The sequence below is a fragment of the Rhinolophus sinicus genome, linkage group LG05 (assembly GCF_036562045.2).
Source record: "Rhinolophus sinicus isolate RSC01 linkage group LG05, ASM3656204v1, whole genome shotgun sequence".
Taxonomy (NCBI): domain Eukaryota; kingdom Metazoa; phylum Chordata; class Mammalia; order Chiroptera; family Rhinolophidae; genus Rhinolophus; species Rhinolophus sinicus.
Window position 1 is genome coordinate 38,621,779 of NC_133755.1, and position 27,970 is coordinate 38,649,748.

At 32.8% G+C, this 27,970-nt stretch overlaps 1 protein-coding gene across 5 annotated transcripts in view; it reads right to left on the reverse strand.

The window, feature by feature from the left end:
- Positions 1-27,970, reverse strand: part of CCDC88A (coiled-coil domain containing 88A) — a 117,110-nt gene that overhangs the window by 8,404 nt on the left and 80,736 nt on the right. For 2 of the 5 annotated variants that reach the window (XM_019719686.2, XM_074331998.1), the window contains exons 17-29: positions 26,521-26,662; positions 23,321-23,482; positions 19,469-19,630; positions 18,195-18,472; positions 17,828-17,971; positions 15,652-15,838; positions 11,609-11,754; positions 8,495-8,587; positions 8,154-8,368; positions 4,639-4,722; positions 3,432-3,635; positions 2,763-2,834; positions 1,720-1,800 (exon numbers count right to left, since the gene is read on the reverse strand). In XM_019719686.2, coding sequence (XP_019575245.2) covers positions 1,720-1,800; positions 2,763-2,834; positions 3,432-3,635; positions 4,639-4,722; positions 8,154-8,368; positions 8,495-8,587; positions 11,609-11,754; positions 15,652-15,838; positions 17,828-17,971; positions 18,195-18,472; positions 19,469-19,630; positions 23,321-23,482; positions 26,521-26,662 — 1,970 coding nt within the window. The remainder of the gene's footprint in view (positions 1-1,719; positions 1,801-2,762; positions 2,835-3,431; positions 3,636-4,638; positions 4,723-8,153; positions 8,369-8,494; positions 8,588-11,608; positions 11,755-15,651; positions 15,839-17,827; positions 17,972-18,194; positions 18,473-19,468; positions 19,631-23,320; positions 23,483-26,520; positions 26,663-27,970) is intronic. The other 3 variants (XM_019719694.2, XM_019719699.2, XM_019719705.2) reach the window with 3 other exon arrangements.

Genomic DNA, 27,970 nt, shown 5'->3' on the forward strand with positions numbered 1-27,970 from the left:
TCAGTCTACCACAGCCTGTTTCCTTAGTTAGTCAATTTGACAATTAGTATAAGCTGCACAAGGGCAAAGACGTGCTTTTACCACCATACCCAGAGCCTAAACATACAAAGCAGGCATTTAATACATTTGATCAGTAAATGAATGAATAAATAAGTGAATAATACATTTTTAAAGATTCTGGTTCAAATACAAGTTGACCCTTGAACAACACGAGAGCTAGGGGAGCTGACCTCTCACTCCCTCTGCATATGTTCAAGGGTCAACTGTAATTGAAAAACACCTCACAATTTAGAACAAAACATGAACTGTAAATTATTACAGAATATTAAAACCAAAAACTGTTCTAAATGCTAAAAATTCTAATTCTTTGCCTTTCTATGAAGTCTTTACTCCTTTCTTGAAGGCTTCGCTGTTCATCCTCAATGAATAATAAGAAACAATTTTTTAATTTAAATAGCAGGCATACAAGGAAAGTGAAAAGGAGACATGATGTAATTACTTATCACATATATAGTATTTTATTCTTCATTTAATGTTTGAATCATCTGATTGCTCCTGCTTTCCGCTGTTGGTATGGTGGCTACATAGCCTGTGGTATGGTGGCTACATAGCCTTAAGCTTCTGTTGAGGTTGAGCAACTGTATAGAATGCAAATTACTAGTTCTGGAAAAAAGCTTCCTAAAGTTTATGCTATTTCTTAAGAGTGCCGATTCATTTTCATCAATAGCGAATTGTATATAGTACTGAGATAGAAAATGCAACTTTCCTTGGTTTACTAATCAGAGAGAATAAAGTAGGCCATGAAAGAATTTGGTTCAAGTTATGTAACAATTTTATAGGAGTAAAATTTTCTTAAATTTTCAAATCAGAAAAGAAATACCACATTTTCAGACTACATTTTTTTTTACTAGATATACAAATATGATTACAAAAATGAAAATATAACCCCTCCTTGAAATCGGATTTTTCAGATCATAGCATTAATGATAAAATAAAACTAAAACTGAGACAAAAGGATTGTATAATACAAAATCAACAGAACAATTGCATTCATTATAATTTGAGAATTCTGGATTGTAGAGAATAATTATTTTAACCAACTTTTATAATCTATTAAACAATTCCAGATCTGAATAGGCAGTATACGAAGTATCTTTAAGGAAAAAAGTACTAGTCAAGGCTTCCAGACATTACATAAAAACCTCACCTTAGAATGCATATTAAAAAATTAAGAAAAAAAATCTTGAAATAATTCTTTACATGAGTTATATGCATCCACTTAGCTCTTGTTACACATATATACACACACAATTGCCTTCTCAAATTAAAAAAAAATATTTCCTCTTATTTTGTGGCTAAATTAAGTACTTCCAAAATACTTTCTGTAATGAGAATTCAATGTACATTCATTATGAGAAAAATAAAGACAAAGACTAAACATAACTAAAATAAGGACCTACAGATATTTTTGATAAATTAAGACTACAATAAAGTATTTTATCTGTGAAGATGAAAAATGGAAATAAGAATAAATGCTCCTGTTTTTACATTTGTATACATTGAAATACATTTGTATTACAATGTGAAAAGTATAAAATGTTCAAAGGAACTATGCTCCAAACATAGATGATTTGAATTTCATACTTTAGAAACTTCACCAATCTCCCATTTAAATTTGGAAACAGATGGAACACATTAATAAATTTACCTACAGCATACCTTTGACTTCATGGAGTGAAGCATTATTATTGCTATTGCTAGTGGAAGTTCTGCCACTATCAAGGCTTGCTGGTCTTGAAGCTAAATGAAAAAACCAGGAGACAGTGTGATAAAACTTCTAGCTGGTGACACTGAACTTTACATTCTGATCACAGAATGCTTTGAGGAAGCAATCATGCATACTCGCACAGGCTGAGCATGCTCACAGACAGTTGCATTTTATAGATTAGAGAGCAAAGGAATTTCCACATAGTTCAGTAAGGCACTTAAGAACAGAGGACACATCTGAAACAATAGTTGAGATCCAAAGATAAGAAGACCAAGTGCATATTTAGATTTGAATATGATTTGTAGATGGATACTAGGAGTGTATTAGTTGAATAGAGTGAAATTCCAAAAAAAAAGTGCTAGTGATTAGCACTTACAACAGGTCAGACAAGGCACCCTGCACGTTGCGGAGATGCCACGAACAGGAGGCATATGAGCACCTGCACAGCTCATGTCTTGTGTTTCTATCTGTGCAAGGGAAACAACTGCATAGTGAACACGGACCCATTCTACTTCTTAAAGTTCTGCTTATAGATGAAATTCCTTTAACATGTTATCCATTTATTGTTAATAATTTAGTTTGGTAAGACACGATTTTCCAGGTAGAAATTTAAAAATCTGAAATGCTCGACATTGCCGAAAATGTGGTTTCTTAGAGGTTCATCCTTCACCCAAGTAACTATTTCTTAAACCAATGATAAAAAGTAACTCATAACTTTAAACTTATACCAAAATGGCTACAAAATTAGCATTAAGCATTGTGCAGGCATACTTTATGAATGACCTTGACTAAAACAGACTATTTAGAGGAAGCAGTAACCTTAAAGGGGGCAAAAGGGCGTATTAGGCTTGAAAAAATGGCAGAGGTAGCTATGAGATGCAGGTTAGATAAAACATGCTTGCTGGCAACGCCACATTCATGGGTTCAGTGCAAAGAGCCTTAGCATTCCCATTCTGCAGTAATATGTACTCTCCAAATAAAGTTCGTATCTTACCATGAACTCTTGATCCTGTACTAGAATCATCACTAATACCTTGTGCACTTATGTCTTCAAACGATGTAGCATCTACATAAAATAGCAAAATGGATATAGAAATATTTTTTACCAATAAAACCCCATTATAACATTTTATTTATGCAGAATATGGAAAGTTTTTTCAATCATGTATAATACATCTTGATTTAACATATTTCATAGACTCAATCAGAAACTGAAACTAGGAGTAAAAAACAGAATAGTGCTGATGAGAGCTGGCTCGTTTAGGGAAAACACCAGAAGCAATGAAACAATCTCCCCTGTGACCCTGCAAAGCAAAGCAAGAGCCTGGGTTGTTCTACGTGGTTTTCTCTGTTTGAAGTCGTAGTGTTTTTAGTTTTTTAAAAAAAGTTTCTATCACTCTCTCCTTTTCTCATACTTTACTTGGTTTACTTTTCCTTTTCTTGTTAGTTTATTAGCTGTTTATTATGAAAGGCCTAGGAAAGATTTTACTTATTTGTATGTTTTAAATATTTGAAATGATTTGAAAATTCTCTCAAATCAAAGCCAGACTGTTTTGATAATTATTTCAGGTTGTTGCTGTCAAAAAAGTACACATGGGAAAGTCACATTAAAATTCCTGTTGCCAACAGTTACACAACAGTGCGAATAGCAGACAGCCTATACCTTTATTATTAACCAACTGCTTGGATCTGAAGCCTGTAGAAGAGTTGACAGTTGAAAAGTTGATGGCTGTAGTAGAGAAGGCCATAGCTCCCAATTCTTTTCTCCTTTTACCCGTTGGAATATCATCTGGAACCTCCAAATTCTCAGTACTACCTGTCCACTGTCCTCCTGCTAGGACCATGGACTGCACCAGGTCATTCATGGCTGGGATGCAAATGAAAGCAAATGAATCAGCATGGTTAATGTATGTGCTCTCATTCCTGTTTTGTATTATACATGATCTGGTTTTTGTCTATGGATTAATGCAAGTGGAAATCAAAAACTATAACCACAAGGTCATTCGAATTATGACATGCATTCAGCTGAATGAAATGAGTAGGCCAAAGGCTGACACATTTCAGTAAATATCTTTATCCCACATCCACCCCTTTTAAAGATACCAAAAGGAATTTTACTCTGTACAACTGCCATGCTTTTGTGGAGTGATATGCATAATAATTAGAAGCCTTCATAATGTGGTTTTGTGGTGATAAAAATGGAATGAATAAAATAAGATGTACAGCAGTTCTTATACAGCATTATTATTGAAAATGATAGAGAGTCCTTGGTCAGAGCAGGTTACTGAAGAAAATATTCATTTTATGAATCAAATAAGTATACCATTCAATAAAAACCTGAAAGAGATGATAGCCAAAGCAACAGACACTTAATGTGATTACGTAATTACTCATTCCACTTAAAAAAAGGAAAACCAGAGTATTATTATATAAAGAATGACAAACATTTTAAAGAGTTACAGGCCATTTTATTTATTTATTTAATCTAGTTCATTAAGGAAATAAATTCCTAATGCTAAAGGTTTTGTTATATTTTCTTTAAGTAAATTTCTTCGGGAAAAAATCTCTATGGCATATAAAATTAAAGGTTTTTTTTTTCTGCCAACTTTAGAAAGCACTGGAAATTTACGAATAGATTATTAAATGTATGACTAAACATATGCATGTATATGTATCAGTGAACATACATATAATGCGATTTCAGTGCCAGTTTTGGAAAAAAAAAATATTCTTCCAGCTCCTTGTATTAGAGGAAGACTGTACTTTGCCAAATAAGAAAATTGGCACAGTCCAGAGAAAGGTTAGTGAAAAATTAGTAATGGAAGCCAGTGTAGTCATTTGAAAGAAGCTGAACTGTCATAAAGTCTTACACATGGAACGGCGGTAGCAGGCCTTCATTTTGTCTTTATCCTTCGGTCTGTTCCTCAAAAAGGGCAGTCTTTTCAGTGCAACCACTTTAATGTCAGAGCATGAGGAAAAACAGAAACAGAAAAATGAAAGAAAAAAGGGAGAAGAACAGATGGGAGTTAAATGTTGAAATTAAGGACAGAAATGAATGTCTGAGTTTCAGCTTATGTATGCTACATTAAGGCTATTATTTTCGTGCTGCTGAGTGATAATGAAATATGGAATAAGCACTTTGATATTTTAAGATACTTGGAAAAGCACTGAAGACAATGATGAGGAACACATACTTCGAAAGCTTGGATTGGCTAAAGTCCTATAAATACAGGAACTGGTTAGAATTACTAATGGAAGGAACAATTTTTCTAGTTAAGTTGTAAATGTATACCTTTAAAATTAGGGCTACTGGTGGGCCAGAGTATACATGATGAAAATGTATAAGGCTTTTCAATCCTCTATTTTCCGTAACTTTTTAAATTATAAGGCTTTATGGAAAAAATAATTTATGAAAACGCTAATTCTGTAGGAGTATTTTAGTAATATATATCAACAACAACTAGGGTGCCCAGGGGATGTTTATAAGAATCTAAAAAAACTTTTAAATCTTTAGTTATTTTCTTAAGCTTTAATAAAGAAATAGGGAATTACTTCTTGGTTTAAACTGAATTCTAGTGCATTATTTAGTAGCACCAATTTAGTAGCACACAATTAGAATGGAAATATGCATTCTTTTGAATGAAGTCAAAAGATAACATGAGCAATTATATGACTTTCATTTTACAAAAGATTGGGGAAAAGAGAAAAAAAGAGTATTTTGACAGTAGTAATAAGTACTAGCACTAAGTTCTGATAAGGCTAAAAGTTAAGGAGGCACCCTAAGACAAGCAAAATAGACAAAAAAAATATATATGTTTGTGTATGACATTTGTAGATATTTGGAAGGGCTTTTTAGGTGAGGCCATTAAAAAGTCAAAGATAGCACTGTAAAAAAATTTTGTGAATGAAAATTAGGGCTATAACTACAGTAGGAGTCATTGACACAAAAATGAAAATGTTCACTAGAGTCATTAACATTATTAAGCTGCATTTTAATAAGATTTGAAAACAAAAAATTGTTATACGTTTTTGGAACTGCAATTGAGGGGTTAGGGACCCCAACTTGCATAATGACTTACAAACATATTGGACACAGCCTTAATAACTATGCTCTTTCTCGGGGTTTGCCATTCTCTTGTAAATAATCAAAGCTCTTTTGACAAACTGACAAATATCGTTCATTAAGGAGAATGCAATGGACATACAGCTTTTTAACATACGTAATTGTTATTAGGAATAGTCATGAATCATTTAAGCTTTTGACTTAGCATTTCTTTTCTAGCTTGGGAAAACAATGCTATTTTCAATGATTGAAAAGAAATGAACTGAAAGCAATGTAAAAATGGACACTTAGCTAAAACAAAGCTGAGTGGTTGCAGCATGCACATGTTGTCTAGTTCAAATACTTCCTCTTTCTGTTTTCCACTGTTTCCCAAAGACTGCTTTACTGTCAGACAGATACTCTTCCAAAAGAGACAATAAAAGGAGTTTTAAATTTGCCAGTGGTGGAATGTGACCCCTTTTACGGCAATCAGTTTTCAGACAGACAATGTTCTTTTTCCAAACTACACTGAAATTAAGGGGACATTAGCATTGCTGGGTTTTGTGTTTATTTTAAAAATTCTAAATTTGAACAAATTGCAGTAAAATATTACTTCCTTCTGATTCTTATTCTGGATGTTTCAGCAAACAGTATGAAGGAATACAGGTTTATATTTAAAACAAACAAGGTGACCTCAAAAAAGACTGTCATGACTTTGTGTATGCTCTCATATCTGAATTGAAATATTTTCCTTTAATTAAAAAAATTAAGTAGACCCATTACCATTTTTTATTTAATAAAATGTCAGATGTTTTAAATCTAAAGGTAGTAAATAAAATTAACTCATCTGGCACTCTTTTAAGGAAAATTTGATGATCTCTCTCTACAACAATACTCAGAGGTTTCATGTAGATTTGGCTGACAAGACTAGATAGCAAAAGACACATGTAACAATAATCTTATGTGGGAATATACAATTAAACAACTTTCCTGAGCCTAATATATACACACACACACACACATATGTACATGTACATATGAAAATATATATATATGTGTATGATTTTTTTGTTTGTGTACTTATGGATTCTAGTTGTTAGTGTGTTTTGTTTGCGTACTTATGGATTCTAGTTGTTAGGGTGTTAAAGTGTATTCTGAAATACACTCTATAGTTAATGTCTAATATTCTATACCCAAAACTACTGCCTTTTCAGAGATAATTAATTGCCCTAAGGCTGAAACACTATCTATAGTTTTTTTTGAGTGTTTTGAGAATTATCCATCAAATGAATAGTCTACCCCTGAGCGAAGTAGTAACTGTTTTTGCCTACTATTTACTTCAAAAGAATACTAGTGAAATTTATATACACATACATGTATATATGTATATGAACATGTAAATTATGTAAATACTTGTATATATATTTATATATATAAATCCGTTTTTTAAATTTGATGACTCTGGTGATAGAGTGAGTGGATTCAAAATATCCTGTTTACATATTTTATAAGAACATTGATAGTCATCAACTTGACATCTTCAAAGGGCCTATCATTGCCCTCTTTTCTCTTTCTCTTAAAATATATTTCTTTAGGCTTTTACTTTGCTCTTGCTGTTTAGCTAAGCACACAAGTAATGAAATAAAAAGATTATAAACTGTATAGGGCACATTATGATGTGATACTTCTATATTGGTAATTTGAAAAATTAAATCACAAGTTTATACACAAATTTATATCTCCCCATCTATTTTAACTGATCCTTTATCAAGCAATCTCTCAGTAATGTTCATAACCTTCAATTATTTCTACATCTTTCTAACATTCCCTTCATATTCATACCTATTTTTCTTTGCTGCTCCCCAATGTAACTTTACTCCAGTTTGATATCATCAAAGTATATGAGTAAAACCTCATTATAAAATGCCTTATTATTCTATTTTGTTATGATTATGAAAATAAGCTCTGTAAATACTTCTCCCTTGCCTCTCATAATCATCCTGTTAAGTATGATGCAAAGATAAAACGCTTGCCCATGTTACTAGAATTAGCAAGTGACAGGGGTATTCTGGCTCTTATTCCAATGTTCTTTCTACGCTCTTTTACCTCCCTGGCCAAATGATGGTATCTCTGTGTATGGGATATCTCTAAACACACAATAAAGAAACCATGTGTTTATGCATTATTGCAGGATGCAGTGAATTTTATCATTGTATGGAATTAAAAAGAAATGAATTCATTAGACTACCCAAAGGGCTATTGAGATTATTTTAAAGAAATCTTTAGAAAGGATTCTAAATCAATACTAGAGATCACAAGTATTTAAAGAGTTTAAGCACTCACTGCTGCTTTTCTTGGTTCCCAAAGTTTGGCCATCTTCTAAAGAGTTTGAACCTACTGAAGAACTATCTTGACTATCTTGATGGGGTAGTTGAAGAAATCCTTCACTGGAGTCTGAGCGGGTAGGTGTTAAAGTTAGAGATTTCTGACGTTCCCGATTAATATCTTTCTTAGACTTTATCAATTTCCTCATTTTTAGAGTAATCCAGTTGCCTCTCCTGATAGAATAATTTTTAAAAAATTCTTGTCAGTCTAAAATTCAATATATAAGTCCTTCACAAAATTAGATGTTTAAAATACTTTTTTTTTTCAAAATAAAATGAATAAAATTAGGCTAACAGTACCTTCTAGGAGGAGATGGCTCATAAAATTTGTATTGATCCATAATTTTCTCTTCTAATTTCTCCTTTTGTCGTCTTAATTCATTTAACTTATCACTATAAAAATAAAAATTACATTTTAGGACATGCACATTTTGTACAGTTATGAATGATATTAAGTTATTCTGTGACATGATCTAACTTCTCAAAACATAAATACAGATACCATGGTTGACAACTAAAAATTTATTAGGTGGTAACAACGGGATTTTTTCCAAGTTTCTTCTTTTCTTTAAATTTACAACTTACTTAAATAAAAGGAAATAGGATTTAAAGTTTCAATTCTTCAGTAGGATTTGTTTGAAGATAATGTTCCATATTACAATTTCACCATGACAAAAGAATTCTTTTAACATCTTTTTTACAGCTATTAAACAACATTATATTAGCATTGACTTTTCCCCTTTCTCGGATCTTTAGTATCTCAAATCATTATTGGAATGAAGGATGATTTATTATAATTTACACAGGCAAAATATTAAAATGGATACTTTGCTTATAATTACAAATATAGTAAATAATCTGGCAACTGCATCTCTATGCAAACATATTTTTTTCCTTTATGGCAGATTTAGGCTAATTTACTCATAGAGAATTATTTCCTGCCTTCAGCAAGCATGAATATGCTACACTTTCGCCATCTCTCAGTTTCATTTTTATGTTCTTATTGGATACATTATATAGAGAAAAATCACAGATCACAGTCCAAAGTAAAATGAACTCTTTAAAAAGAAATGCGATGCCAAAGAATACTATTTGCTCAAAATTTAGCAATCATTTATAATGAGGAAGGCATGAGGTGTATATAAAGATGAATAATAAGTAGCCCCGCTCTGATTATAATACAGGAGACAGACGATATATACACAAATGACTATTATAATCCAAGGCAGTAGCAGTGCCCAAATAAAGTACTGTGGAAGTACAACAGGAACTTATAAAAGGGAGAATATTTCTATCTTGGATGACCAAAGAAAAAAGCCACATTAGATAGACTGAAAAAGAAAGGCAAGGATGCTAAATTAATCATTCTTGAGGGGAAGTAGTGAGGGGGTTTTGGGTTAAGATTTTGCTCATCAGAAATATAGAAAGTTTCATTACAAAGTGACATGAAATCTTTGTTTTAGGTACCTTAAACTGAACAATAGAATGGATGTATCAGAAAGGACGGAGGTAAAGAATGCATTCAGGAAGCTAATGGGATAGTCTAGTTGAGAGGTAAGGTTGAATTAAGGTAGTGGGGACCAGAAGGAACTAAGTGGAGAGATTCTATGGAAGGAGATGCTTTGTGAGCACAAGTTGCCAACAGTTATACCACAGTGCAAATAGCAGATAGCCTAAACCTCCCAATTCTTTTCTCCCTTTTCCTATTGAAATATATCAGGAACCTCCAAACTTTCAGTACTACCTGTTCACTGTCACTCCTACTAGAACCATGTGACAGAGGCATTCACATAGAAATGTCTGACATGTAAATGTAAGGTGGATATTTTTTATTTAAATTTAAAAAGTCAGAATAGATACTACTACTTATAAGTCAATATATAGATATAATCACTGAAACCTTGGAAATGATTAGTCACCAAGGGTCAGAATACTAAGAAGATAAAGCTTTGGATAATGCTTCTGCTTAAGGGACAGGAAACTCAAATGCCAAGAGCTTTAGATACACTCACTGCTTCTTAAGCTAAAATACCTCTTATAGCAGAGAGTAAAGGCATACGTACCCCTGAAAGGACTGAAGGTATAGTCCAAAGTGGGCAGCTAAAAATGTGCCATTTCTTTGAAGTTTAGCATTTATCTTAAAAGTTCATGCGAAACTCTAGCTTTTGTTCCATGATGTATCTGTGTAGTAATATAAAAATAATGTTCCCTACCCCAAATTTTATAATAAAATTGATGCTTCAAAAAATGTATAATGTATCCTGGTTTCCTATGTGCCCTGGCTCACCATCATGTACATCATGTCTGAAAGGCACAGACATATTACGACATTTACTCCTGAGGATAATTCTGGAAGTAGGTATTATACCTCTATTTTGGAGAAAAAGAAACCAATGATCAAAGAAATGAAGTAACTAGCCTATAATCACATAGCTTGTGATTAGAAGAATTGGGTTTGGATTTTAGAGGTTTGATTTTAACATCTGGAATTTCTATTACACTATGGTACTTCTCATTTAGGGACAAGGGGAAGAGAAGACTTTGGTAAAGGTGCATCATGGTGTAATATACAAACTACCCACTGAGCTGCCCAGGCACGAACCCCTGATTTTACCAGATTCCTCTCTTCTCAACGGAAACACAATTTACCAACAATTAAACCCAGTCAATTCTACCTCTTGTATTTGATCTCAAATACCACTGCTTGTGAATTATTTTTTATTAGATTATTGCAACAGCCTTCTTAAAACTTACTTCGTCTCTATTCTCAGAACCTCCAATCCATACTCTAAAATGTCATCAATGTTTTTAAAATATGCAAATCTGATCATATTACTCCCTTGCTCAAAATTTTCAGCAACTTCTTTGTGTGGCATAGAAAAACCTTTGCGAAGTGACTCCTGAGTATTTATTCACAACTCTGCTGCTCCTTCCCAAATTTTGCTCCAGCAAGAATAATTAATTTTTAGATTCTATACTATATCCTAATACACTTTCATCATACCACGGTGTTTTTTCATTTGCTGCTATCTTGGCCGGTTATGCCTCCTCAAGTGAACTCCTATTCAACCTCTAAGCCATAGTTCAAGCAATCATCTTTGGAAAGTTCACTCTGCCTCTCCCACACTAAGGCTGCTATATTTCTATGGTCTCCTACACATACCTCCATTATGGCAATTATTTGTATTTCTTGCTTTACATTACTAGGTCCTTAAGAGCAGGGCCCATGTTGTCATGTTAGTATTTTTGATTATTAGCATTGAGCCTGAAACATAAGCATTTAAAAATATATGTTGAAATAATAATGTTGAAAATCAAAAAATATTATTTAGCATTGAGTTTTCTTTGCTATCAGATATAGCAATGATAAAATGATGAGTAATATTTTGGAGTGCAAAATTATTTGGTACCTACATGTACTGTCTTTGTTCAACATGAAAAAGATCCTTGCTTTCCATATTCTGCTCCAACAGTGTTCTGTTCTGTAGCATTAATGTCTGAATTTGATCCAGTAGATGTCGATTTTCTTCTTCTAAATTTCCTTTAAGTTGGCTTAGCAACTGTTTGAACACAAACATTCAATTTTTAAAATAACAACATTTACATTTAACATAAATCACCCAGAATATCTGAAAAACATAACAAAATTTAACTATACATAAAACTTCAGACTTAAGTCTCCTGCTATTTGAACAATTAAGTGGTTGCACTTTGATCTGAAGATGAGTGATTAGTAATAAGGACAGCTAAAGCACTGGCTTATGTGCTGTACAGATATATTTTCATAATTCTCATGAACACTGGGATTAACATGTAATAAATTATCTAGTTCCAAAATCACTGCTTTCTTCAAAACTGTTTAACTTTTAGTCTGAAAGCTAGACTCAAATCCCTGGCCATCTATTTCAGTAGCTATGAAACACTGGACAAGTTAGTTAATTCTCTGAGCTTCAATGACCTCATCTATAAAGTAAGAATAATAATTCCCATCCCCCAAGACTTTTGCAAAAATTAAATAATATATATAAAGTACCTGGTGTCGTGCCTGTGGCATGCAGTAGGTACTTAATATACTTCATTCTTCCCCCAAGCACTGTGCTCAAAGAACCTTAAAAGTCTGTATATAGTTTTTGTGGCTTGAACAAAGGAGTTAGACAATCTTGTCAATGGTTGATATTACTATTAATAGCTCATATTACTGACGGTTGGGTTACTAGCAGCATTGATCTGTTTTTTTCTCTGTAGTTAATAGAAACTGGAAATATGTTTAGCTAGGCCAGTGGTTCCAACAGAAGTCTCAGAAAACCCAAACTAGTGATTCTCAAAATTTTGCATCACTTGTAAAGTATATTTTTAAAAAAAAGTACATTTCTGGGTGCAAATTCAGCGGTCTGGAGTACAGCCAGAGATCTATATTTAAAAAAACAATTACCAAATATAACCCATACTTAAAAAAAAAAAAAATCAAAACAAACATTTAAAAAAGCCTCAAAAAGTACAGAAAAGCTGTTTATTGATATCCATAAACAGCCATCTAGAGATAACTGTCAATATTGTGCTGTTTGTTTTATGTATATATTACTAAATTGAAACATAACATGTGGCAGATTCATTGCAAAATTGAATCCAGTTCTCCTCCCTGTACCTAATCCTCTTACAATGTGACTCTCACTCTTCCCATCAAGTAGTGAAATCTATTTTCTCTCTTCTTGAATTTGGAATGCCTTTGGCCAAGAGGAGATGGAAGTGATGGTGTGACAGTTCCAAGCCTAGGCCTCAAGAGGCCTTATGTGCCTTCACTCAGTCTCTTGGACTCCTGCTGGAGGATGAGAGACCATGTAATCAGTGAAGAGTTGTGCTAGCTGGGGCCACTCTAGACCAGCCAGCCCTCAGCGTTCATGCCAGCTAACTGCAGGAGGAAGACCTACTAAGTAAGATCAACTATCTTGGTCTACACATTAATGCATAGATTAGCATATCCGCCTAACTGACCAACAGACTCATAAGCAAAAATAAATGTTCACTGTCCATTATGGTTGTTATATAGTATTATCATGTCAACAGACATTGATAAGACATTGATAAAAATTTGTTCCCTTTTCTGTATATAAGAAAAAGGAACAAATTTTAAGTGTATGTACAGCTCAATGAATCATCCCAAAGTGAACACACGTGTGAAACCAGCACCCAAATCAAGAAACAGTACATTAATTGTATTCCAGAAGTACTCATTGTGGTCTCTTCCAATCACCATCTCTTCCCACAAAGATATAGATTAATATTTTCACTCCCTCCAAACTATGTTGTTTTATGACTTAGACCGTAGCCAAGAGTTAACATTTGACTCAAGTTGGGACAATCAGCCAGTTAAGTAGGTACTAGGGCCCTTTCTGATCTCTCCTGAGCAGCTTTCCAGTCCACTAGTGACCTGTGGGACCTCATCAAGACCTGCTACGACTGGCTGTCTCATTGCTTGGATCTCCCAGTTAAATTTCTGATAGGTTTGTTGATCTGTTGCTTGTCCCAACCAATATTCCAACCTCAGGCTATCTGAGAATTGGCCTTTGACAACTCTCTAGGACATGGGGGGAGGGAATGGGAAAGGGAGAAGTCACAACACCTCAGACAACCATAGTTCCTACCCAAAGTTGATTGGTTTTTAATAAATGCTTCTCAATTTGTTATATGCTTTTGCTTGAGTTCCAGAGTCCTAAAATGATTGTTTTTGACAGTTTTGTCCAATTTTATTGTTCCTTGGGGATTTGATTTGTCATGTTCCTCACTTTACCATTTTGTAAGTTCATTAACCCAATTATATTTTACTCAAGACTTTTGTAAATCACAGGCAGAATCAATGTCTTATGCTTTCTGAGCCTTGTTTAATAATTATATGTATATGCTTTCAAACTAAGTTTTCTTTTTATTGGTTTATAATTTCAGACAAAAAGTTATGAGTTATTACTTTTCTTGTACAATCTATTCTAATTCTGTTTAAGGGTTTGCTTCAGTGTTGGTTCCCTAAAAGTTCCTTGAATTCAGGTGTTAAGCTATATTCAGACTCTAATTATTTAGGTACCAATCATAAAATTTAAAGATTATCTAAAGCTTTCAATATCCTTTTTATATTTCAAAACATTTATCACTTTATCAAACCTTTGTAGGAAGAGGCATGTAATTATGTCAAGAATGGAACTGTGTACAGAAGGCATATCATTTCTATAGAAAACCCTCCAATGGCTCCCTATTTTACCCAGAATAAAAGTCAAAGTTTTTTACAACGGCCTATAAGGTAACATGCCGACCCAGGCACATCTCTGATCTTATCTCCTACTACTCTCCCCTTTGCTCATCCCATTCCCGCTACACTGGCCTCCTTGAGTGTTCCTGAAACACACCAGGATCCCCCTGCCTTACGATCACCGCATTGGCTGTTTGCCTGGAATATTCTTTCCCCAGATATCCACACAATACCCCAATGTCCTTAAATTTTTGTTCAACGATGCCTAGTTAAAATTTCAATCTACACTACTCCCCCATCCACTCTGGAAGTCCCCTTTACTCTACTCTATTTTTACTTGCACATAACTTATCATCCTGTAACATACCATATGTTGCAGACTAATTTTCAAAATAGTTACAGCAGTACTGCCAGTCCATGTAAGCTTCCAGAGTCTTGCCATTTTCCATCAAGAGGCTGAGTCTATTTCTCTTCCCCTTGAACCTGGATGGGACTTTGACTGCCCCAATGAACACAATGCAGGGGGAATGATACTGCATGACTTCTGAGGCTTGATCATTAAAGCCGAGATGGTTTTTTCTGGTTCTGAAAAACCAGTCCAAACCAGTCCACGGGGAGAGATCACAGGGAGAAGAAATTGATACCTCCAGCTGATAGCCAGCATCAACCACCAAACATGCATCAGCCTCTCAATCTTCCAGCTGAGGGCCTAGCTGCAAGTGGAGCAGAGACAAACTGGTCCCCCTGTACCTGTCCAAATTCCAACTCACAGAATCTGTGCATCATAAATTGTTGTTTTATACCACTAAGATTTGGGGTAATTTGCTACATAGCCATATGTAACAAAGCACTGAAACACTATATATTTCACCTATTTATTATATTTATTGTCTGTTTCCTTCCACCAAAATGTAAACTCCACAAGGGGAGAGATTTTTACCTTTTTGGTTTATTACTATATGCCAGGTGGTCAACGAGGACATGATTTTACAATTTTCAAAGTATCTGAAAATGTAAATTTAATAATAAAAAAAAAATTGAAATTAATGATTTAGGAGGTTTTACTGAATTACCTGTGAATTTCAATTATCCCTTACCAATTCTTTTAGAAATACCCTACTAAATATATACTGCTATTGTCATTATAACATTATTTAGTTTTTAGATGTGTCTTGATGCTTAAAGGAAGGAACCAGTGATTACACATGTTAGAGCTCACCTCACACTGGTTATTTAGCTTGGTGGACGTGATGTCCAACTGTTGATATTGTTCCTTTAGCTTTGAAAATTCAGCTTCTAATCTTGTTTGTTCCAGTTTGGAATTATTTAGAAGACTTTTCAAATTTTTATGGTCGGTTTGTAAAACTTCAGTCTCTTTTAAAAGCTGATTATATGTATGATTCAACCTACAATTAGAAATCATGATAGAAATAGAATTAGATTCTCTTAAAATAATTTTCACATTTACACAATGTGAAAATGCTCTAAATCACATTTAGACGTATTTAGGAGATATAAAGAATCCTTTTGGCAGTTATTAAACTGATCAAGAATCAGTTTCTATTGCGTAAAAACTAGATTTTTAAAAAAATGAGTTTTCCCTTGAAAAGAAATATTTCAGCATTTAAATATGTTGAAAATGTAAAGATATGCAAAATTCTACCATATAAAATTTAAAGTATTAATAGGAAAAAAGACAAACGAGAACATGACCAATCCAGATTTGATTTCATGGAAAATTCAAACATTCTAAAATTCAACATGGAAATTCAAGAAAGATCAGACCAAGAGAATTAATCCAGTATGGGACGTGATAGTCTATCACTTCGTTGCCAGACAACTGAGAAGTACAGGCTTAAACCAAAATTTCAGTTACTGAGATCTCTCAGTAACTGAATTTCAGTTGTGGCAAATTATTCATATTTATGCAGTCCCCAATTATAAATAGTAAATTTTAGATTATTTGTAAAAATCAAACTATAGCCTTTTTAGTTTCTTACCACTATTCTACTTTCAGAACAAGGTCCACTGATCTCTAAGAGCAGTGATCAGAAAACTTTTTCTGTAAAGGACCAGAGAGTAAATAGGCTTTATGGGCCACATGTAGTCTATAGCATGCTCTTCTTTTCTGTTTTCCCCACAGCCTTTTAAAATGTAAAAACTGTTTAGTTTGGGGGTTGTACTCAAACAGTCTGCATGCTGGATATGGCCTACTACTTGGCTGCAGTTTACCGACTTTGTCTTATGGAATTAAGATCAGGAAGCCACAAGAGGAGGAGGTAGCCAAAAAAAACCAAACTTTTACTCAGGATGGTACTTCTTCAGAACATCTAATAATTTACTTCAACTCATTCCCCAAAGAATTTAAGTCAGCTTACAAGAACTACAAATAATAAAATAATAAATTTAAAAAATCAAGACTGGGTAAAAAAATAAAACGGCAAGATCAGAAACATAGAAACAAGTATATGCTCCACATATAGGCTGAATCCATGAATGAATGCATGTCATGAGTATAACACCTGGTCAAACCTTACTGAGACATACGGACAGTTACATAGTATATCAGTAGCTACGGAAATCAAAGATTTTCCTACTGATAATTCATGGAGGTGGGGCTGGGATATGAAGAAATATACAGTGTCCTCAATCTCATCTATGGCAAGTGCTAAAATGAGCTCTTCAAGAGAGTTTATTACTTGTCCCTCAAAGCTGAGAACATTAACACCAAAAGGCAATTTAGTGAGCACAATTCTAAAGAGGCCAAGACAACCTAGTCCACATAAGAAACTTTCTTGGTTTGGCATTAACTATGATTAAAATTTAGGCTACTTAGAGGAATGGATAAATTATTGCTCTTCAGACAAACCTTTATAAATATTGTTTTGGAGAAACAGCTCTTTCAGGTTTTATTTAAAGCCTTTTCTTCCTTTCGAACACAGATATGAGTGCATAAAAGCTGGGCAAGAACAGATTTGAGAGACAGAAATTGCTCACTTGTAGCAAGTTCAACAGACAAAAGTTGGTATAGCAGACTAGCAAAAAGAAAGGAAGACATAAAGAATCAGGTTTCATTCCATCTGTCTCAATAAAGAATCAGGTTTCATTCCATCTGTCTCAATAAATGCTGTCAAGGTACAAAAATGTCATTATATAATGTGGCTTAAAAAATTAATTAGTTGAATACATCATGAAAGAAACAACGAAAGAAAACAGGAGATCTAAGTTTCTGTCTATGCCATTCTATAGCTAGCTGCATGATTTGGTTGGGTAATTTACTTATTGCTCTGGGGTCTTTTTTCAAAATTGTAAGTTATAAAGGGTACTGCAAAGGGATAGTATACACTTTGGATGTAATGAATAATATGAAACTAAAATATATAAATATTTATTACCTATCATTTTCACCACAAAGTTTCTTGTATTCTGCAGCTATAGTCTCATGGTTTTTGTTTTCAAGCAGCATTTTTTCCTGTTCTACTTTCAGTGTTTTTTCCAAATCTTCCAACTGTCCTTTCTGTTTTAGTAACTGATTGTAACTGGAAAAAAAGTTAGGTATTTGGTTTATAATATTTCTTTAGGAAAAAAGAATTTTTAGAATGAACAAAACAAAAACAAAACAAGTAACTTATTAGTATCACATAAAACACATGTAAATTCATATAAATTTCATATATAAATTAGACCTGTTTAACACGTACCATTATATTACCCAAAGAAAATTGGTTTTAAATTAAAAACACAAAAAATATAATAAATTACCGGTCTTCGAGGTCTTTATGTTCCACCTCAAGATTTTTGTGGGCAGACTTTAGAGTTCCATGTTTAGCAATGAGAGATTCATACTCTGAAGCCTGCCGTTCATGAAGAAGTTCTAGCTTCTCATGATCTCTGATCAGAGAATCATAGAGAGATTTCAGATCTTCTCGCTCTTTGATTACAGATTCATTTTCATTTTCTAAGGAAGATTGCTGGATTAGGAGTTGTGCATTCTGGTTCATAAGTGAGGTACTTTGGGAATTAAGTGTGGAATTTTCAACCTGTAAAAATGCATATTGTTATCAGATATAAGAAAAATAGCTTATGTTTTTCTTTTTTTTTTAGTAAAGGATTAATTACATCAACTTTAGGAAGCTCTAAATAAATCAAAGCAGATATATGCACATTATACTGATAAAATTTGGATTTTAATGTCCCTAAGAACAAGGCTACCATTTAATTTTGACTTTTGGTAGTTGGTATACTCCATATCTTATGAGATCTATATGAGCTATAAATCATATATATGTTTTGGGTTGAATTATTTTAAATGAAGGTGATTAGCAACAAACTGTATTCCAGTCATGAAAAAGTACAGAATTTGAAATGCTAGTTTATCATTTGCTAGAAGTTGAGAGTTCATAGAACCGAAAAATTACTTGTGATAATACAATTGGAAATCTTCTTGAGTCTAAATTATATTAGCATCTACTTTACCATTTGGAAAAGAGTTGCAGAAAGACTAACTTTTATGTTGAGTGGGAACTTCTTTTCTTCTGTTATTTAAGAGATTTTAGAGAGTTGTACTTCTCCCACCTGATTGCTCTATTTGAAAAAGACACTGGCAATGTTAAGTATAAGATGGATCCTTTGAATTAAGGACTTGTCTGAAGACAAAATCCTCATGCTGTGTTCTTTTCCAATAAATTAATCAATAAGAAAACTGTAAAAATCAAACAAGGAATGGTATACTGCAACCATACTCTAAAGTAAGGGTTTCTACCTGATTAATTATAATCAAATTGTTTATGATGAAATTATTTTCATTTTATTTATATTTCTTGAGTGAATTCATTAATAAATATTGAGAGGCTCTGACATTTAAAAATGCTGATGTATGAAAGCTTGGGGTAGCAGTAATAGAAATATTTTAATTTACCTTCAATTAACTGTTGAATTCATTCACTAAGAAACAATGTTACTATATCTGGTCACCCTTATTTTAGTAGCATAATTCAAGACTTTGGTTGCATATACCCCAAATATTACATTACAACCTGAAGCTTGGCATTCTGTGTTTGAAGAGTAGTATTCTGCTCCTGTAATGACACTGTCTGCCTCTGAAGTGCAAGAATCTGAGCCTGCAAATTATTGTTCTGTGTCTCAAGCTGTTTCAGTTGAGTTTTCAATGCTTGCTTCTCTGCTTGCAGTGTAGCATTCTTAATAAAGAAAACATAAATATTAAAAGCAACATCAAACATATTTCTCTTTAACACATACTGGAATTTTGTATGAATATTTATTACCATTATAATAATAAAAAAACCCCTAACAATCTTAAAATTTTTCCTCCATCCTAAATTGTAAACAGATATTTAATCTAAGAAAAAGAAAGCAATAATTATAAAACCCTAATATACTATCGTGTCTATCTCTGTATGCTTCATAATGTCTGAAAAATAAAATACTCCATTCTAAATATATTGACTAACATAAGAAACTAGAATGGGATTGTCATTTAAATGGTTTGTACATTGCTCAAAAGTGCCCAGAATGTCAAGAATGAGTGGGACTGTGTCTAATCTCATTAGTGGAGTGCTCCTTTTCTACCTGCCTGAAGGGCAATATTTGTATATATGGTGGTCCCAGCAAGAGCAGCAAAAATTTAAGTATTTTATAAACACAAATATTTGGAAGACAAGCAAAAACAATCTTAACCATCTGTTTAAAAACTTTAGTGCATAATAGACTTAACAGATGTTAGGTATTTTCTTTAGTGATTTTTTTTCATGATATAAAACATTCACTAATACTCTATTTTATCCAGAGGACTTCTGGAGCAAATTCAAACACAACATACCATTTTCAATTTTTCCAGTACATAAGGCCATATTTCAATTTTATAGTTAAACGGTTGAATTACTGTACAAATCATAGGTCTTTACATTTAATGTGCTAGATATTAAAATACTTGTCATGAATGTTATATTTTCAGGATTATTCCTAAATAACATTTCATAAAAAAGTTAGCATCAGAAAGTGGAAACAAAGAACCCTTTAGAAAACCGAAATAATACTTCATGACACAAAAAGGCCAAAATTTGTATATAACTGCGATATGCATAAAAAGTTACAACTGAATCCCAACAAATCATTTTTATCATATCTACATTAGGGGGCAAATATAACAATTCACTTTATAGGGTTTCATGTTATGTATACTACATGTCACCGTATAACAAGGAAGTCATGATTTAATCCACATATTACACCATCAAATCAAAGCTGAGGAAGAAAAATGCTTCAAGATGGCTTTTGATATTGTACATCTTTTGTTTATTTAATCAAATAAAAAGGATGAAAACAATTTATACTGAAATAATAATATAGAATACTGATATATTTATATACCATCTTGACACACCAAAGAGATAAACCATTTTTCACCTACATATGTTAAGTGCTATTGTAGTTCAGCTCTTTGGAAACCATAAGCTCTGCTGATCCCTAGGAATAAGAAAAATGCCTATAGTCTATAATGAATAGAAGAAATAGCTGAGAGTAGAAAGGATATATCAGAACAGGAAAAGTTTGCAACGGGAAAATAAGAGGTTAGCAAATATACTGGTAAATACACAAAAAATTACCAGTCTAATAATACAGGGCTAGCCATCTTTATAAACCCATTACCTAAATTGGCTAAAATATGACAACCAGTTAATTTTTTTCTAATGGAAATTTATAAAGAAAAGTAAATGGGAAAAGATATTTAGCTTATAGGACTTTACATGCCAGCCAAATTGTCTGAAATGTAATTATTAATTCAAATGACTAATATACAGAGGGTGCCAAAAAAAGGAAACATTTTAAGAAAGAAAAAACTGTATTAAAATTACGCCGATGGTCACTTTTAATACCTCTTGTAATTGCAGAAGTCAAATGTGACTTGTATTCATCTTTTGTTATTGGTATATATTGAGTATTACACTTTTAATAGTATTTTTCCTTTCTCAAAATGTGTATACAGTTTTTCGGCACCCTCTGTGTATTTGTGTGTGTGTGTGTCTGTGTATCACTGAATAATTAAAAATAGGCACTCATACATGTCCTATAAATACATGAAAAGTTATGAAATAGTTTGTTAATAATGTAAAACATGCAAATTAAAATATCTCCTATCACTTTAACAAAAATTAAAAGGCTGGTAATCCCCAATGTTAATCTAGAAAAATAGGTACTCTGTGTGAGATTTAAAATTGATGTGACTTTGAAAGGTTAATACAATGATATTAAAATTAACCATTAAAATTAAACATATACACAAACAAACACTCTGATATGTATATATACCCTTGGGCCTACCAACTGCACTGTCAGGAATTTACCACCTTATGAACATGTTTAAACATACATTTCCATTGCAGCAAAATCTGAAAATAATCTAAATGTCCATCAATGTGGTATTTATTTAAATAAATTATGCTAACATCCACACTATGGAATAACATGTAGTCATTAAACAAGACAGATCTGTATCTGCTAAAATAGAAAGATCTCCAAGATAAATGCGAATAAAAATATTGTACAGTATGATCCCACAGGTATAAATTTGTAAAGGCAATATACTTCTATGCATAGATAAATTACAAACATTTTTCTGGGAAGATAGACTGTTTATAGTGATTATTTTTTGGATAAGAAAGTAGGAATCAATGGTATGAGAGATTAATTTTTGGCTTTATGGCTTAAAATTTTTAAAGTTAAATTAAAAAACAGTAACAACCACAACTATTTTATTTGCTAGCATGTAAGTTCCTAAAGCTCATTCATCTTTGAAGGATAAATCGTTGTTGAAATTGTTTAATTATTATTTGTTAAATATTTACTGGACTTGTTTGGCAAATATTTATTAAGTATCTGCTATCTACCAGGCATTATTCTATACACTGAAGGCACGGTGGTGAAAAAGAAAGACAAGCTACCTGCTTACAAGGAGCTTTGTTTTACAGTAGATAAACCACATATAAGTGAATAAAAAATATAATTTCACAAGTGAAAGATGCTATGAAAAAGCTAAGTACAGCAGTGGTGTGATGGTGACTAGTTTAGTTGGGGGATAGCTACTGTACTAGGAAAAGGGGTGAGGGGACATCTCTTGCAGGAGATATGTGACATGAGACCTGAATGCTGTGGGAAGCCAGCCATGTGTTCCCAGTAGAGGAAGCAAACAGAAAGGATTGCGGTAGGAAAAGCAGAAAATGCCAATATGACTAGAACTAATTTACTTATTTATTATGTGACAGGGACTGTTTTGTGTTTCCCAGATATTGACAGATAATATTATCCCCAGATTGATAAACAGAGTGGGTAGAAAAGTGTATGGTACAAGGTCAGTCATACAGGCAGGGCTATGTCAGGAAGGATCTTATACGACACAGTCAAGAATATGGATTTTATTCTTATTGAATAGGAAGCCATTGAATATTTTAAGCAGGAAAGTGACATGATTTGGATTATGCTTAAAAAAAAAACAACTTTGGCTACTGCATTGAGAATGGGTTAGACTGGGCTTGGAGTGGAAGAGGGAAGGTGAGTGAGGAGGATATTCTAATAGACAAGATGAGAGATGAGAGATGATGGTACCTTGACTAGAGTGGTAGCAGCAGAGAAGGAAAGAAGCAAATATTTTCAAGATAGAGTTGACAAAGTTTGTTGATGAACTTATGCGAGGGTGATAGAGAAGAGCATATTAAATTATGAGTTCTTCAGTCTTTTTTAATATTATAAAATAAATCAGCCAAGAAAGTATAAAACGAACAAATCTATAAAACCAGATTACATAAGTTTTCTGAGTTATATATTCTTTATTCCTAAAAAACCTATTCCTACAAATATTTTTAAATACTTACATTTCTTTCTACTTCAATTAATCTGTCTTTAACTTTCAGAAGCTCTCTGGTCGTTTCTTGACTTTCTCGCTCCCATTTATCTTCACCAGAAGTTGAAGGAGAGCTCTGTACCATCCTTTCCTCATCTTGTCTCTGTTTAAGAGCTTCATAATTCTTTTTCACCTAAAATTTTATTTAAAATATTTTAATGGGGGAAACAATCACCAAAGTTCTATTTTTTACAATTAATTTGACTCTGTACTGGTCTGGTGAATGTGAGAGACACTTTATTTTAAAAATGTGATAAATAGTATGTCCAATCATTATTATCATAATCACAATTTATGCTTTGTAAAATACAAATCCTTTCCTCTTAGAACTACTAAATATACTCTGCTTATGTGTCATACTCCTACAATATATTCGGTAATTTCATATCCTCATATCCTATTGTTTATGCTGAAAATGTTGCTGAAGAATAATTGGACCTAAACATGTTGCTATATAGTACCAGTTGTTTTTAGAGTTACATCTATAGCTGATTTTGAGATTTCAGAGATCCCCATGTAAAGAACAAATAAAGACTTGACACAGGTGACGATTCCTCTTAAAAAGATTTCTAAATTAAAATTGAGGAAGTATCTATATATGTCTGTTCTTTTATGAAGGATATGTTGCCCTGAATGAGCCGTGTTAATAAATAAGTTAATGGCTTCTTTATTCAGATCTTGATCCACATATAATTACTGCAATTTATTTTACAAAGAGTAAGCAACAGAAGGATATATCTTATCCAAGGTTTTCTGGTGTGATCACAGCCAAACATTAAGAGAGCCAACTCAAAATTAACAATTTCGTCATCTTACATTACCAAAATTACTGAATCATTTAAATAGCTCTCTTCAGTTTGAAATGATTATTGTTATACTTATGTTGAATCACTAGTTTATCCTAGGAGATATTTATCATAAATTTCTAAATTAACTCAAACTTTATATTAAGGCAAGGATAAACATTTAAAATAATTCAATGTTTAATGCAAACCTTAAGAAAGCTTGTGACTCAGTAATAAACTTTGTTACTATTGAATTAGAAAATAACGATGTGAGACTAAAGGAAAAAGATGCCAAGATAGAATGCAATTTAAAGCTCGGCAAGTGATCTAATAGGTGTTCTGGGATCATAATTTTTTCAAGTTTTTTTTCCCTTTTTTACTTTTAATACCCTAATAACATAGTTGGGTGACATCATTTCAAGTCTCCTATTTTACATTAATTTCCCACAGGATCTTTTTTCCTAGGCTTAGAAAGATTATACACGTAGGTCATTATTATTAAGGAGAACTGAGAATAAAACTCAAAGCTTCTCATTTTTAGGCCATTATTCCTTATAACTAAGTTTCAAAAATGGTTCCTTTACCTTATATATCATTAATCAGAATCTCCAATCTATGTTCACACAGAAAATTTGTCTAATCTGTACTTGATCCCTCTTTTTTAAATTTTTGTTCCTTCTTTTGGATTTTTTATGATTCTATCTTATTGTTTTTGCTGTCATATTAGCCACACCTCTTTGTCATGCTATTTTAGTAGTTACGTTAGGCCTTATACTGTTCATATTTAACTTTCATAGTCTATCTTCAAGTGATATACATCTTCATGTATAGTACTAAAAGTCAGAACGGTCTAACTCTAGTTGAATACATGTTTATGGCAGGAAGCTAGACCAATACTAGTTATGCCAAAATGGCTGGAAGTGAAAGACAATGGAATTTTAATCTCCACTTTTAAGGCTAGAAATCCGTAGTGTATACCAACCACATCCAAACCTACTCATTTTCTAGATGAGTAGCTTCATGAGTTGACTTTACTTGCAACTTAGTTACAATGCTTAATAGGGTAAAAAATTCAGGAAATACAAATTAATGAAATCTGGCACCAAATTTTACTTTATTTTTTAGAAATCCTTTTTGTTAACTACTAAAAGTTCTAGAATTTCTTCTGTAACAATATATGTTCTACGGTAATGTCTGGGACAAATACCAGCAATGATGGTAAGGGAAAATGGTGAACAAAACCTTTTTCTTGCCTGCATGAGAAACTCACCTTCAGGTAACCTTTTCCTATGGAAACCTAATAAAGTTGGAATGTTCCGTGTTACCCGGCAGGATTGTTTATGGGAAATATGACCCATGATTGGTAAATTGTATTTGGACTGGGAAAACTATAAATACCTAACAGGAAGCCATATCTTTGAAGTTCTCTGAGTGCAGCAGCTCTTAAAATTGGTAATAACTATTGCGGAGACCTTAAGTCTATGCCTTTGGAGTTGTTGCAAGAGATGATGACTGCTGTAGAGCACACACAAACCCAATGTGAATCTCATCTTTTTGCACCTGAACAATCATATGCAAGACACGGCAGTGGAAAGATGACTCTCAGACAACTATGTGAAGAAGGACACATGACAGTACCCTGCTTGCTATCTACTTGTATCTCCCATAGTGTTCTGAATCAAATGGTTCTAAATGTGGCTCACAGTATAATCTCGTACATTTGAATATTTAATTGACTGTAAAAACAATTCCTAGGAGCCCTGCAGAGATGATAAAAAGGAGAATAAACCAGAAAATGATTTTCACAATCTACTATTATATTAACACTATCGAATGAGCAAGCCCCTTCAATTTCAATTTATTCATGTAGGGAAAACATGAATAAATGTCCTTGCCTTGTTTACTTAAATGAGTAATTCCAAATATCACAAGAAAACAGGTCTAGGAAAAAACCTCAAATTTATGAGATCAGGTGCTTTCTTATACCACACATATGATTTCCCTCGATTTGGTATTCTCATATCCATATCTTTACTTATCAAACTTTTACCTAGATGTTCCACAGGAAGTTAGTGTCAGAGTCGTGTTACACTATCGCACTGAGACCTTTCCCCAATGAAATAAGCCTGCCTTTTGCCCATCCCTCTCTCACTATTCTGACATGTTCCTAATTGCATAGGGACATAGGCACATGAAATAGGATTGAATAAATTATAGTGTATAGACAAAATACAGTTTATCATGAACTATATGACAAACATCTGTTTAAGAATACTCTCAAATTTAAGAAAAAACTGAATAAAATGCTGTTATATTTTTATTTTCTACTTCACAATTTTCTCTCCAAATTTTGACAATTAAAACTCTTTCCAAGGAAATCACTTACTGTTTTAAGTTCTTGGCGCAATTGCTGGTTATAATTTGTGGATTCTTCTAATCGAGCTTCTAAAGCAGCAATTTTTTCCTCTTTTATTTCAAGAGATTTCTTTAGCGTAGATTCTAATTTAGATTCCAAAAGTTTGTACCTACTATCCAAATATAAAAATAATAAAAGTTCATCAGTGGAAGTCAGAAAATTATTTTTAAAGATAATTTATGACCACAGATACTGATGCCATAAACAAGTTTTATAATACAGCCTTTTAAAAAAACGTCAAATCATCCTCCTCTTACTGCCCTATTCTCCCTTTTAAGCTATTCCTGGTCATGAAGAAACAAAAATCACTGAGTAAATAGAGCTCCTGATTACACCTTAGGTTGTCAAAAGCAAAAATTAATGCCCAAAACAGGCATCCGAAAGATCTATCTCAAAATATACCTTTTAGCTTTATAAGAATAGAATCTATAGAAAGAAATGAATGCATTTATTATATTGTCAAGTATTTGTCTATAATATTAAGTGTAAAGTATTTATACAAGAACATATGAATAGCTAAGACTTAAAACTCACTGAAGACATTGTCTTCAGGATATAGAGTACTTGCAGAATATTTTATAAAGGAACTGATATACTAAAGACACAGGATACTGGTGCTAGAGTCAGATAGATGTGAATGTCAATATTTTACAGAATGTCAATATTTTAGTTATCTTTTTGAATGCTGGGTTCACGAATAATTAAATTATTCTTAATTAAGTTTTGTTTTGTTTTTTACAAAAGGGACAGTGCGTGATCAGTTTGAGAGTGAATCAGAAACTAGGGATTCTGACTAAATCTATTTCTTACAACTGAGAATCCTGATAATTAAAATAAAAACCTAAAGTATGTAATGAGAAATTTTATCATATTCTGCTTGTACTATAATTAATTTGTTTGTATATATTTTCTACTCAACCAGATTTTAAGTTCATTGAGACTGGAGAACAAATCTCACTCATTTTGGTATCGGCTTGAGTCAACAAACATTTTTAAAGCATTTAATGAGTGTGTCTTTGGATATTCTGAATTTGTGATGCCTGAGTTGCTTCTGGACTGTCCAGATAGAGATGTCCAGTAAACAGAGAATAATATGGACATCAGGTAAAATGATGGATGGGAATGCTCAGTATATAGAATGAATGAATAAGAGGCCTGAGAATATAACCCTAGGAAATTATACTAAAAGACACAAGAAAAGAGTTGTTAAAAGAGAAAGACAAGAGTGATCACACAGCACTCTGTTTACAACTCTACCACTAAATTTACTTTGTTGCCTTTCAGTTAATCTATTTCTACAGTCAGTTCCACAACTAGACTATTCCTTTATGGCAAGAATAAGTATCTTAATAATAATAATATCTTCAAAGGAGATCAGATGGAATGATATCAAATGGAAAGATAAAAAGGTTAACTAACA